The 12,485-nt window shown below is 47.9% G+C and overlaps 4 protein-coding genes across 4 annotated transcripts; 1 reads left to right on the plus strand and 3 right to left on the minus strand.

Annotated features, from left to right (window-relative positions):
* Window positions 1-187: 187 nt before the first annotated feature.
* Window positions 188-842, minus strand: F4813DRAFT_398363 (uncharacterized protein; the record flags this gene model as incomplete). The annotated part of the gene is made up of 1 exon (XM_049248040.1): window positions 188-842. The coding sequence occupies one exon, from the start codon at window positions 840-842 to the stop codon at window positions 231-233; it is 612 nt and encodes a 203-aa protein (XP_049103803.1). The 3' UTR covers window positions 188-230.
* Window positions 843-1,117: 275 nt separating this feature from the next.
* Window positions 1,118-2,063, minus strand: F4813DRAFT_345915 (uncharacterized protein). The gene is made up of 4 exons (XM_049241808.1): window positions 2,002-2,063; window positions 1,840-1,879; window positions 1,724-1,771; window positions 1,118-1,476 (listed from the first exon to the last, which is right to left on the minus strand). The coding sequence occupies exons 3-4, from the start codon at window positions 1,760-1,762 to the stop codon at window positions 1,231-1,233; spliced, it is 285 nt and encodes a 94-aa protein (XP_049103804.1). The 5' UTR covers window positions 1,763-1,771; window positions 1,840-1,879; window positions 2,002-2,063; the 3' UTR covers window positions 1,118-1,230.
* A 4,445-nt stretch (window positions 2,064-6,508) lies between these two features.
* Window positions 6,509-10,416, plus strand: F4813DRAFT_174801 (uncharacterized protein). The gene has a single exon (XM_049239230.1). It carries the CDS (start codon window positions 6,716-6,718, stop codon window positions 9,935-9,937), a length of 3,222 nt encoding a protein of 1,073 aa, XP_049103805.1. The 5' UTR covers window positions 6,509-6,715; the 3' UTR covers window positions 9,938-10,416.
* A 47-nt stretch (window positions 10,417-10,463) lies between these two features.
* On the minus strand, window positions 10,464-11,988 carry F4813DRAFT_345950 (uncharacterized protein). The gene is made up of 2 exons (XM_049241809.1): window positions 11,274-11,988; window positions 10,464-11,140 (listed from the first exon to the last, which is right to left on the minus strand). The coding sequence occupies exons 1-2, from the start codon at window positions 11,468-11,470 to the stop codon at window positions 10,792-10,794; spliced, it is 546 nt and encodes a 181-aa protein (XP_049103806.1). The 5' UTR covers window positions 11,471-11,988; the 3' UTR covers window positions 10,464-10,791.
* Between the last annotated feature and the right edge of the window lie 497 nt (window positions 11,989-12,485).

Below are 12,485 nucleotides of genomic sequence, written 5' to 3' on the forward strand. Positions count from 1 at the left end.
TTAGAGTTCCTCGGAACAACGAAGTTATTCCCAAGTTGTTTGGTTCCACCTCATAACATCATAACACATGCACATTCAACTTGCACAGTTCATAATTAGATACTAAGATATAAAGTTATTGTACGAATACTTACTACCTGGTTATCTAGGTACTTACATAAAGTAACGCCGCGAAATACGGCCAACGCTATGATCTACTAATGGTGGGCGTATCGGGAGATTCGAAGTCTTTAACAATGGTCATTGTCAAACCCTACCATCACATTCCAGTTCTGCTCGTTATTGAACTTTTGGCCCCTCACACGGGCGCTCGCATCGTGCGTCTGGCAAGCATCCACAATATCTTGAGCGTACTGGCTCCAGAGCGAGCAGTCCATATAGATATCATGGTCGTTGTCATTGCACCACCAAATTGCCGACTTATAGCTGCAACTTATGCGAGTGCACACCCGCGGACCAGGGCCCATGTGGCATCTCCCCTTGATGCCCTTCAGGTAGTCGATCCCCTCCTCAATCCTAAAAACTTGAGCCCACCAGATGTTATTTGGATCGCACGTCAAATGTGTTTTGCTATTCTGGAGTGAAACTGTTGAGTCGGCGTTCTCTTGGTCGTCCCACGAGAATTTGGGGTTAATTTCACGAATTTGCGCTTCAATATTCCGCATGCTAGAACCGGTGATAGAAATATCAGAGCCATGCTTGAAAGCTTTGCCAACCCATGTGAGGTTAGATAACGAATAGCCACTTGGTGGGCTTTCGTGGCTTTCGGGGATTTGAGTATGGCCATGACACATAGCGGCTACCAATGAGATAACCGACACAAAGATGTTTGTAGACAACATTTTGTAAGTTGGTTAGTTACCTACCTAGCCACTAAGACTGTAGTTTCCGATGGTGAGATTTAAGATCTGATAGTCTAAGAAGTTATTGCAAGATATGTTCAAAGAAGGTTATATCTGGTGTGATTGTGTTCGTGTGAACGAGGAAAAATATTGGCTAGGTCACTACATCAATTTCCTCCAAGTATATATAGATAATATGCGACAATAATTACATGAGATCTACACATAATCACAGACTGTGTTATAGGACATATCAGCTAGTCAGGTATATATCAGTATATGCTGGCACAGATACAGAACAATGGTTCTGAACCGATCGGATAGGTCGTGGGCATCTTGCATCTTAGTTTACTAAGTTAATGAGTTTAAAATAGTATTCGAGCTTTTTTCACTCGCCCAAAGCTCGCTGCCCAATCCGGACCATATAATCGTTTAGCAGCGTATCCTTCTCGAGTCCATTGACAACTTGATCTAGTAGTGCCGCTGCGAATTCGCGCAAGTCGATGGTTGGAAGCCCAGGGATTATCCGCCTCTCCCTGCCCGGAGCTTCAATAAGCCCGGGCTTAGCGACACAGGACTGTACGGAACCCTTGGAATGTTCTGCGTATGCAAGAATCCGTGACTCGGCTTCGCCCTGTAGGAGCACGATGAATTAGCTTCAATGGAACGGAGCGGGCAGTCTTGGTTGCGACGTAGATCCGCGAGAGCCTGGATCGCTGTTACCGCATAGTCGCGGGAGATCCCGCAGGCATCTTCGAAAGGGACCGTCTTAGGTTTAGACGGTATCACGGCGATGATTCTGATCTAAATCAACTCACTATACGTGATAGAAAAGATGCCTAGAAACGTGCAAGGTAACAAAAAGCGTGGGTCATGTGTACCAGATACAAGCGTCCTTGCATTGCAGCGCTTTGCCCCATTGCTAAGGTCTTCATAGCTCTAGGTTAGCAGTCTGTATAGAACTCTAGAATAAGTCAAAATGAAAATCGAGTATTACCTATGTCTATGACTATAATTAAGCAGCAATGTGTTTTCGCCTGTGTAGATTACATGTTATTCATTGATGACTGTGTCCGCTATGTATCTCCTTCATCAGGGCCAGTGTGCTGTGAGAACTTTATGAACCCCTGACCTCTCGGACCCCTCTATTTCTACCTACATCAAGCTGATAGACCGATAGGTGACCCACCGTCTTTTTTTTTTTTTTTTTTTTTTTTTTTTCGCGTATCAGAGAAGTAACGTGAAATTAGATTACAAGATGAAGTCAAGTCGAGTCAAACCAAAGTCAAACTCTGGAATTCAAGTTCTTATAACTGATTGAGAGATAGCATACCACTATACATACTTCTAGGCTATGGTGGTGGCCTGCCTTTGTCTAGGTTAGGTTATTCGTAGGCTCTTTGTGGGGGTAAGATCCTCTACATAGTAGATTCGATATTTCGGTAGTCTGCCGTTGGAGACATGAAGAAGTAACAAGACGAACATCGCTTAAGGGGGTCGGGAACAAACTTTTAATACGCCGTGGCCCGTGGGATAACTTGCAGAATGTGGCTGAGATCTGGTTTAAGATTTAATAGGCCTTTGGCTAATAGAGCAGCATTACGAGCGAAGCTTGCGCTGGGTGGGGAAGATTAAAGACGATTCAGCGGGGGAAGTTTGACGGATTTGCCCGCTTCTTAAGCTTTCACAAAGCACATCTACATAGTAGTATTCTCGTTGGAAATTCGGGCACACTAGCAGAGAAGCTCAAAGCATGACATCTAGCGATGGAAAGCGCCAAACAAAAAAGAGCAATATAAGAAAAATAGCTGGCTAGACTGGGAAGTGTCACTGTTCAACTGTTCAGCTGAGTTTGACGACTCGGTTGGAAAAGCATGTAAGTAATATAATAATAATGATCGCGGTACGGTACATGGAGGAAGCAGGTATTGTAACCGGTTTTCCCTCAGGCTCTCCGTTTTCCCTCTCGCCCTACCGTACTCAGAAGGCCCATCTGCCACCCTTGCTCGTTCCCTTGTGACCGTTTATCTTTTGTCTTCTCCGGATTCTCCCATCGCTCTTCTTTCCTACTCACACATACCTTCTCTCCCGAATCTTCTTTTTGTCCTGCGTGTTGCTTCTCCAAGCCGTGCAGTTGTCATTGTTCTGTCCTGAACGACAAGCTTGCTTCCCACTTACATGGATTTACCCTACCCAAAACGGTATCGGGGCGGGTTGAGTATACTGTACGTGCGTACTGCGGAAGGGGAGGGTTTCTCAACCTCGAAGAAATCCTCAGCGTCAGCGATGCAGTAAAATCGAGCTCTATTCTATATCACGGAAGAGCTAGGCCTCACGAAGCTTGCTTCTATCGTCTACTCGATCCCATCGGAGGAAAATTGATCAAGAACTGGAGCGTACAGCGTACGTATGGGCACCCAACGTCGCGCAAAACGGCCCACAACCAACAATGGAATTTCGACCGGGATGATAGTCTCCGCCATAATTGCCCATAATTGCAGGGATCAGTTCATCATTTCATCAGACCTTCAGCGACGACCACCTCAATTCGGCCTTACGGAACATTGATGGAGATTTATATAAACTAGCAATGTCTTTTCCTTGTCTAAGTTCCTACCAATCTTCCAAATTATTTGCTTGATGTTGGTTTTCGACTCGTCAACACTCTCACGAGCAGGCCTGAGTCAAAATGACACTACCTACGTCTACCGTACGGCGTACGCATCTCCGTTTCGAGGTCTATTGGCAACATCCAATTGTTGGAGGACGTCGGCTCTTAAGAATGAGCAATAGGGATGAAGAAGGGCTTGAAAAAGAAGCCCTTAGTCTACTATTGATCGGCAGGCAAAATTACAGGCCGATACTCTCGCGTACATTTACCTCCCGGAAAAGTACTTGCGTCGTTTGACCGGCACATGGAGACGCCACATTTCTTGTTCACCCTTGCAGTCCATAGCATTGGATTACTAGGAAATCCCTATTGGTTCTCTGTATAATCACTAGACGCGGATCACAGGCGAATACTCCGAGGTACATTACATTTATTGCATTTATACATGCATCTGCACAGAGTCGGGTGTCAGCATGCATATACTATGCAATATATGCACCTGTTTAGCATCAGCATTTCAGGCTGACAGCCACGTTCGAGTATCTGCTTTCTTTATGATGGGAAGCACTGAGTATAAAGGTCATCTACGGAATGCTTGGCAATTCCGGAGATATTCTAAGTTGGCTAGGTTAGGACTGTCGGGATACTGAACTAATAAATCTCAACTAATACAGGTACCGACCTCACGAAGATTTTGAGCTACCATGGAAATTCGAGCTTCGAGATTGGGATATCATATCGGTCAGTTGTCAAGCCTAACAAAAGTGTAACCTTGCCAAGCTGGCCTTCGTTTCCTCGTCTGTTGGAACTGAAATTGTCGACCACTCCCGTGGTAATCATCGAATCTGGGACTATTGGGCCTGGCACTTACTTCCTACGAGGCCATATAATATTACAGAATGAACTCCTACTCCAGTTTCCCACCTTAATGCTAAGGGATATCCGGAGGGCATGATGAAGTTGAAACAAACTTATGGCACGGGAGAGTAGTCTGATCGAATACTCGAAAGCTGAGGTGGGATATCTACGGACACGATCTGTATTGAGAACTTGCTGTGTGCTCGACAACAAGAATACGAACGGCTTCCCTTGGGTACTAGGAGTTGGCGGCCAGAGTGAGGCCTCTACCGGATAGAAGTCAGCGCACTTTGGATCTAGACGATCTAGTCCTATGATTATATCCTGTGCCTGGTAATTAATCGCTCCTCATTCATCTGCGGAAAGACGGTGCCGATTTCTCGTCCTGGACAGCAAGAGTTTTTTTTTTTTTTTTTTCTTTCTCTGTCTCTTATATTGACATTCTGTTAGATCGAATAGTTGTCGGTTTCACGATTTTGGTAGGTAAGCCTATTACCATTATTATCTTTTTTTTATGTTAGATATGTCGTGTTCCTAGAGCACTTTCGTCAAAGCAACTGAAGAATGACAATTGTTTCGGCCTTAACCTGTCGGGTAATATTCGGGTTACCGATTTATCATCCAAGCAGGTCTAGGTACATCATGTAGGTACATCTCGTTTTATCTGTTGGGTCCTTTGTTATCCCACCAATGGTGTGACCTCACGGAATAACGGAGTGGAACGTTAAGCTGCAACTCTTGAGCCAATCATCTACCATTCTTTCTCGCAGGCCACACAGCTCCTGCGTTTCCTTTCACCACTAAGCCGCCTCCTTTTTATTTTAATTTTTTTTCTCTCCCTCTTCCCTGACCACCCAACAGCCTAGGTTAAATAATTCTAATCGCGCATCGACGCATGATTTCTCATCGTTTCCACTCTAAACCTATCTAGGATTAGCGTAGGTGGGCTAAGTAGTACTGTCCGTTCCCTGCTTCTCTCGGATGGAAGGTGGTGCCAGCAGTCAGAAAATTTCTTGACCTACCCAGACCTTCAATCCCATCACTCAGCTCCCAGCTCCCAGCTCCCAGCCAGAGAGTCCAGCCAGCACTTTTAGCCCGCAGCCCAAACAGGACCGGGCCAACTCGCCAAAAAGACAAGTGCCTCTTCCTTACCTACTTACCGCCCTTCCCATCCTTTCGCGCCTAGCAAACACGCACGGAGAGACGAGAAAAGAGAAAGCGTGTGATTGAGGTGTCGTCACTCACCACCGTTAGTTTTTAGCTTAGGTAGGTAAAACCTTGTTATCTGCCTCCTGTCTCTCATATTATTTTCGTTATCGTCGTCTCCTCTCCTCTAGCCTACCAGTCTATCTACCTAGGAGGTATCTATCCTGTCCGTCCTAAACCCACTGGTCCTCGTTCGAGTGGCATTCGGGTGTTCCGTATGTACTGTGTCCAAATATAATGAACACCACTACTGAAAAAAAGGATAACCTTATCCTGTCACATCCTCGGTCAGCACCCTCCAAGTGTCAGATGGTGTTGATGTGTTAATGCGCAGTGCTGCATTGAAACGATCGGTCGCTGTCACTGTCACTGGCACACATAATAGCGATAACGGTGACAAGGTCGTTTTGCGACTGGCGGAACTGGCACGGCCGTACATACGACCCCGTCTGTCAATTCCGTATTATCACTATTATAGATCCAACTTCCGTACTCAGGCTCGGATCTGCCAATTACGAAAGTGGGCGCCGCCCTTTCGCCGGTGGAGGAGGTTTTGCTACCTTTACCGTTCATGTCCCATTCCCATTCCCATTCCCGTTCCCGTCCCCGTTTCCGTACACTTTTTGCCTAGGTTGTTGTTATCGCTATCACTTCCCTTCTATTTTCGTAAGGCATATGTAGCACGGTATATACAGTCTATTCATACTGTATACACCTGTTTATGTACATGCCAAAGTACCTATCAGTACCTATCACCACTATTAAGGTACATATGGTACCTATGATACCTATGATACAGCTTAGCATAGCGCTCCGTTTAGGGAACTCTTCGCTGGCGAATGCTCAATCCCCGCCCCAATTCGCGGCGCTACCAGCAACTGCAGCAAGTCGCAGCACTAGACTTAGCTCTGCTAGAGTGCCCTTCCCAAGCAAACCTATCTCCCCCCAACCACCGAAAACCTGCGACCGTACCAACTTATTTTCCCCGATCGCACCGTGGCCGTTCACCCCCCAAAATTCCTTAATCGACCCGCGACGCGACTTTTTTTCCCTATTCCATCGCGACAGTCGTCGCCCGTGACACTACCAGCTTTAATTTATCATTATTCTATCTCAATGTACTTGTCACAATACATTGTAATCGCTAACTTTATTTGAATTGCAGTCAGATGGGTTCCCATTCGCGATTACATCCGTCATGAGCTCTTGGATTAACGAGGCCGCTGCCGTCCAAAACCATAATGGCAACGGCTTCCCACACATGAACGACCCGAATAACATGGGAGCAGGCGGAGGAATGGGTGCCGGGCCGGGAGGCATGATGGATCCCTCGGCCTTCATGGCAAATAATGCCCAGTTCAATCACATGGCTGCTGGCCAGTTTAATCCTCAACAGATGGCCGCTGCTATGCAGAATGGCCCGATGCGCAACGCCTCGCCCTCCTTCTCGAATCCCGCATATCAAACCAACCCCGTCATCCCCTCGAAACGGCCTCGACCTAGGGAGGATAGCATTGGCGCGTCTCCCCGACAAAACCCGGGCATGCTCCCGACGTCGCGCGCCGACACGCCTCAGCAATCACCCTTCCTAGGCTTCCAGCCAAATGCGATGCAGCCGCAGAATCCTAATCAACCGCAGCATTATCCCCACTTGCAACCCAATGGCTCGACGAACGCGTCTCCATCGCCTGTGATGGCCGGCAATCAACTGCGTCCGGGAAGCGTGCCGCAACGCGTCAACACCGCGTCACCGCATCCTTTCTCTCCGGCCTCCCAACAGTTTGGCCCTCAGGCTTCGCCGGTCCCATCAGACCACGGCGGCACACCGCAACCGGGCATGTTCATGAACCCGCAGAATTTCCCGCAAGGTTTCAATCCCGGTTACACGCCTGGCGCATCGCCTGCTAGGCCGCCCTCAGCCCAGAATCCCATGGCGCAACATATGATGCCTCCGTCGATGGGCCAAATGCCTCAGCAGATGTCGCAGGTCCACCCGAGCCAGATGCTTACCCAACAAATGCAGATGCAGCAGATGCAGGCAGCGCAAGGGCGCGGCGCGATGGACCAGCAAAAGATGTTATATCAAATGCGCCTGCAACAGCAGCTTCAGCAAGGCGGTATGCCGATGGCAGCGCAGATACAGGCTCAGGCCATGGCCCAAGGTCGAGGCATGATGCCCAAGCAAGGAATGCCGATGCAGAATGGCCAGATGCCACCCGGCGTCATGCACCCTCAGCAAGCCCCGCAGATGCCACGAGCTAACAATCCTGAAGCGTTCTTAAAAAACCTCACGGCGTTTATGAGCATGAGGCAACTTCCCCTAGAAATAAATCCCATTATTGAAGGCCGACCTTTACACCTTCTTCAACTTTTCCAGAATGTTTCCAAGTATGGTGGCTATAGGAATGTAACAGGTCGAAACCTCTGGACGCAAGTTGCCGCGTCGGTTGGTTTTAATCCACAGCAAATTCCCTCAGCCCCGGCTCAAGTACGAGGCGTATACGAGCAAAATCTGTTAAAGTTCGAGGAGGTTTGGACGATGCAACAGCGAACTCAGCACATGAAGCAGCAGGCGGGCGGACCAGCGGGTATGCCTGGTGTACCAGTTCAAGGCGTACCACAGAGAATGGGCCAGTTACCGCACGGGCAGCCCATGCAGCCCGGACAGGTCCCTCAGATGCAGCAGCCACACGTACAGACACCCATGAAGCAGATAACACCTGCTATGCAGCAAGCTAACGCCAACGGTTTCTCAACACCTCAGCAGCCGCGAATAAGTCAGCAGCCGCCTAATACAAACCAAGGACATGTAAGAAATAGTATGTCAAGAAGTATTGACGCCAGACAGGCGAGTAGCGATTTTTCCGTACAATCTCCCGCATCCACCGGTAAGGGTGGAAGTATTTCGGTGCAACTCCCAGCTCAGCAGACGGATGGAGCACATACGAACGGTACCACCGCCAACTTGCCCTTTCCAGGACCATTCTCGTCAGATCCTGACGAATATTCACCGTGTTCTCGAGAGATGCTCCCCGATTTCTATGGCGGCTTTGATCTCGAGTCAATACGAAAGCTAGGGAATGATTTAGAAAAGTGGCGGCCAGATGTTCCACCACCTCAGGAGCTCGGCCATATTGATCTCCACGCTCTCACAAAAAGCCTTCAGTGTGGCATACATGGAGAAGTACGGCTAGCTCTTGATGTTCTGGGATCTGTATCGCGCGCAGCCGAGTACATACCAAACTTATCAATCGACTTGAGAGCTTGCGATGACTTGGTGGAGTCTCTTATAGATTGCGCAGAAGAGCAGGTTGACTTGCTCGCGGATAAGGCAGATCCGGTTTCGGACGAAATAGATCTTACTTCATATGAAGATGTCATGAGAAGCTGCCGCCTCGAAGCTATAAGCCTTCGTAAACCTCACATATTCGGAGACGCGGAGTACGAGCTTGAACATGCTGCTGATCGTCTGTTAGCAATCACCACGATACTACGGAACCTCTCATTTATGGAAGTTAACCAAGCAGTCCTTGCCGACGAGATCGTAGTCAAGTTCCTTTGTGGCGTGATACGATCTTTAGGTACACATGATAACCTGCTACGAGCCCCAAGGAATACGCTGGACTTTATGAAGGATGTTATAGTTTTGCTATCCAATATTACTAGCTCCGTCGAGATACCCGGTCGCGAACAAGCACTTTGTCTCCTAGAATTTCTTCTTGCTTTCGCCCCGTCGCCTGGGCCGTCCCTAACGACAGAGCGGGTGGTTTTCTCGCCATTCGAGCCCTCAGTTCACCCGTATCTCCCACACGCTGTCGACTCGTTAGCTAAACTACTAGCGCGCGACGAGCCGAACAGAACGCACTATAAGATTATCTTCGCAGCCGACGCGGCCGCCTCGCCTCCTTACGAGCTTCTCACGCGGACTTTCGGTCTCGCTGTCTCTCCCATTCCGGATCAAAACAAAGAGAGCCGCCCAGCAAATTTACCATCATTTGTCGAGGCGCGTAAAGCGTTGCTAATGCAAGGTTTACTCGCCGCCGACATCGTTGCTCAGCTGGCGCCGGGATACGAGTCTGGAGTAACGCGCGCTTGGCTATCATCCGGAGAAGGCTTCGCGCAGAATCTTTTCCGTCTTATTCGTACTCTCTGCACACAAGCAGAACCAACTCCCCGTATAAGCGGCAATCCTAGGTCTCAACCACGCGAAGACGTGGATATTCTTTATATCATCACCTGCGGTGTCTCCACCCTTAGGAAACTAAGCGAGAAGGCGAGAGATCCAAACAACCCGGCCAGCATTCCAGCAAACGCTCTCCCCACGAGAGACAGTCTCTTTGGGGCATTGCAAAGTCTCAAGAGTCCTAAGTGGGCATTCTTACTGAATCAATTAAGTACATATGCTGGGTTGGAGAGTTGAGCTACTTGCGCCTACATGATGGACCATATTCATAACAGCTTAATGATTGGGGGCTTGGAGTAATTCGAACAAGGTAGCTCATGCAATGGCGAAGCGGTTGTCGACGAAACGTGGCTTGCGGGTGTCGTACCCATGGTTTGGAGACTAGGTTGAAGCAATCGGACCCTCGTGGGAGCGTGGCGTTTAGGAATTAGATAATTGGCATCAGATGTACAAAGTAGCCCATCGTACAGGGATGTATAAACGTGTAGATTATGCGTCGCGAGTTATACAGGCAAGACAGGCCACCTCTGCGAGAGGCGTTCCGTCTCAGAGCTTATGAGTGTGCTTTTTAGGGGTATCGAGACTTGCTTGACGACGACGTATCGAATTGAGAGCGAGACGATCAAATGTCTCGATTTTAAGTTACCTATTTTTAACGAGTACAACCAGATATTATTACCCTAGAGTGAAAGCCTCATTGTGAGGTTGTTGGGATCTCCTGGGTTAGCTGCTTAACCATCATATTATCGAAGGCAAATGTAATAGCTTGGTCTCGGCTGCCATGTGTATTATATTGAATATGACCATCGCCATATATAGCTCAAAGCTAAATAAGCTAGTTATAGAAAGAACGATGCGAGATCATACATAGTAGACAGAAGTGAAGCAAAATCCACAATCATTTTACGCAAGAGCTTAGGTAGTTGAAGACGAAAACTAGTTCCACACTACAGATTGATCTATCACTAGATCTACTTATTTTACTTATTGATCTTTATCCATCAGGGTTTGACGATGGGCGTCACATCCTCCTTCTCACTCATCTCCTTCCTTCTTCTTCCTCTTCCCTCTTCTCTCTTCCCTCTTCCTCCTTACAGCTGGCTTGCCGGCTCTACGGGTTTCATATCGTGCGATATGTCGTCTGCCCTTGACCTGTAAGCATCTGGGTTACCGCGAATGGAGCGCGCAAGAGAGTTTAGGGAATCCCGCCGCCCGGGCGGTTTGAGGTCGTCGCCATCATCTGGTTCCGCGTGCGGCTGGCGATACGCGTTTTCAGGTCTGATAGGTCTGGGAGGTTTGGCAGCAGGAGCAGGGGGCATGGGGCCGACACCGTAATCATCAAGTTCTTGGTTGCTCTTGGGGAACTCTTGCGCCTCTTGCCGCTGGCGCCGGATGTGTAGCACGAAAAGCGTCCCGACTGTTGAGACAACGAGGAGGCCGCTATTATAAAGGGTCTCGTCAACAGGTATTCATTCTCGGATTCTCCTTCCAAATTATAGATCTCATCGTCTTCCTTTTCTTTTCTTTTCTTTTCTTTTCATTTTCAGCCTTCGCAACCATAATATAGACTTACCCTAGTACCCCGATTAAGATCGCCATCGTATGATTGGATGCCTGAGGCTTTTCGCAAAGGTCTATGTCAGGTCGCGGGTGACATTTTGCATCCTCGTCCTCGTCGCGCGTCGTCAAGACGTAGGAGATGGCTCGAGCAAAGTGCGACGCCATCGATACCGTCGGCGACATCGCCGGGTTAATCGGGAGGGGACTCATTACGTATGAGATAGGCGACAATTGGGTTGTGGAGCGTGTTTGGTGTTGTACTTCACGATCGTCTTCTTCATTACCCAAATGGCCGATTTGCAAGTTCGGGTGCTCCCGAGTAACGAAGAACGGGTAACGCTACTTAGGTTGGGTATGTAGTTAGAATGAATGTGACCTAGGCGTAGTTCGAGGTATCGCTTGTGATAAAGCGAAGCGGAAAAATAAAAAAGGAAAGTATAATAGTTGGAATTGCAAGGGCAGAAAAGAATGGATGGGGTGAATAATGAATGATGTTTCGTGCGAGAAGAAAGGATGGAAAATAAATACGAAGAATAAACGAAGAGGCACCTTTTCCTACAAGGAAGTACAAGCCATGATACACAATGTTTCACCGACCACGGGGACGGGGAGAAGGGTGAAAGCCGTTAGTGAAGTGCGTGGCTTAACTGGAGGAACTAACAAAGACCCCTGAAAATCTAATTGAATTCGAAAAGTCAGGGGCCTTTCAGCGTTACACTTTGATAGGTAGGTATGTACATGCAGGTATGATAAGCACCTTTGTACCTCATGTGACTTCACTACATACATGCAGTACATACGTACCTCACTATCTAAAGTTAGTACCTAGGTATCGTATGATTACTTAACCTAGTGCAGTGTAGGTGGCATACCCTGGTACGCATGGGGAACGCTAGTAAAATAATACTAATGCACCTACTACTTATACACTAGGTAGTAATCTATGCACAGTTATAATTGTCTCATCCGCCCGTGTCTCGACTTTGCCTTCCTGGGCATATAAAACCAGAACCAAGCGCGCTCTCGAATTTACTTCCCGAGTATTCGAATTATGCAGATTATTCGAGTTTATACCAAAGTTTGCCCTAAGATTAACCGCCTATAATACATAATGTATTCAAACAGTTAAGACAAAGACTACCTATGTACATAGGTTAGGTACATAAGAGCATGGGAATAACCCGCCTGTAGTAACCCCCCACCACCTCATCATCATACCTTTCCG

This window comes from Daldinia decipiens (assembly GCF_022478715.1).
Source record: "Daldinia decipiens strain CBS 113046 unplaced genomic scaffold F4813scaffold_3, whole genome shotgun sequence".
NCBI lineage: Eukaryota > Fungi > Ascomycota > Sordariomycetes > Xylariales > Hypoxylaceae > Daldinia > Daldinia decipiens.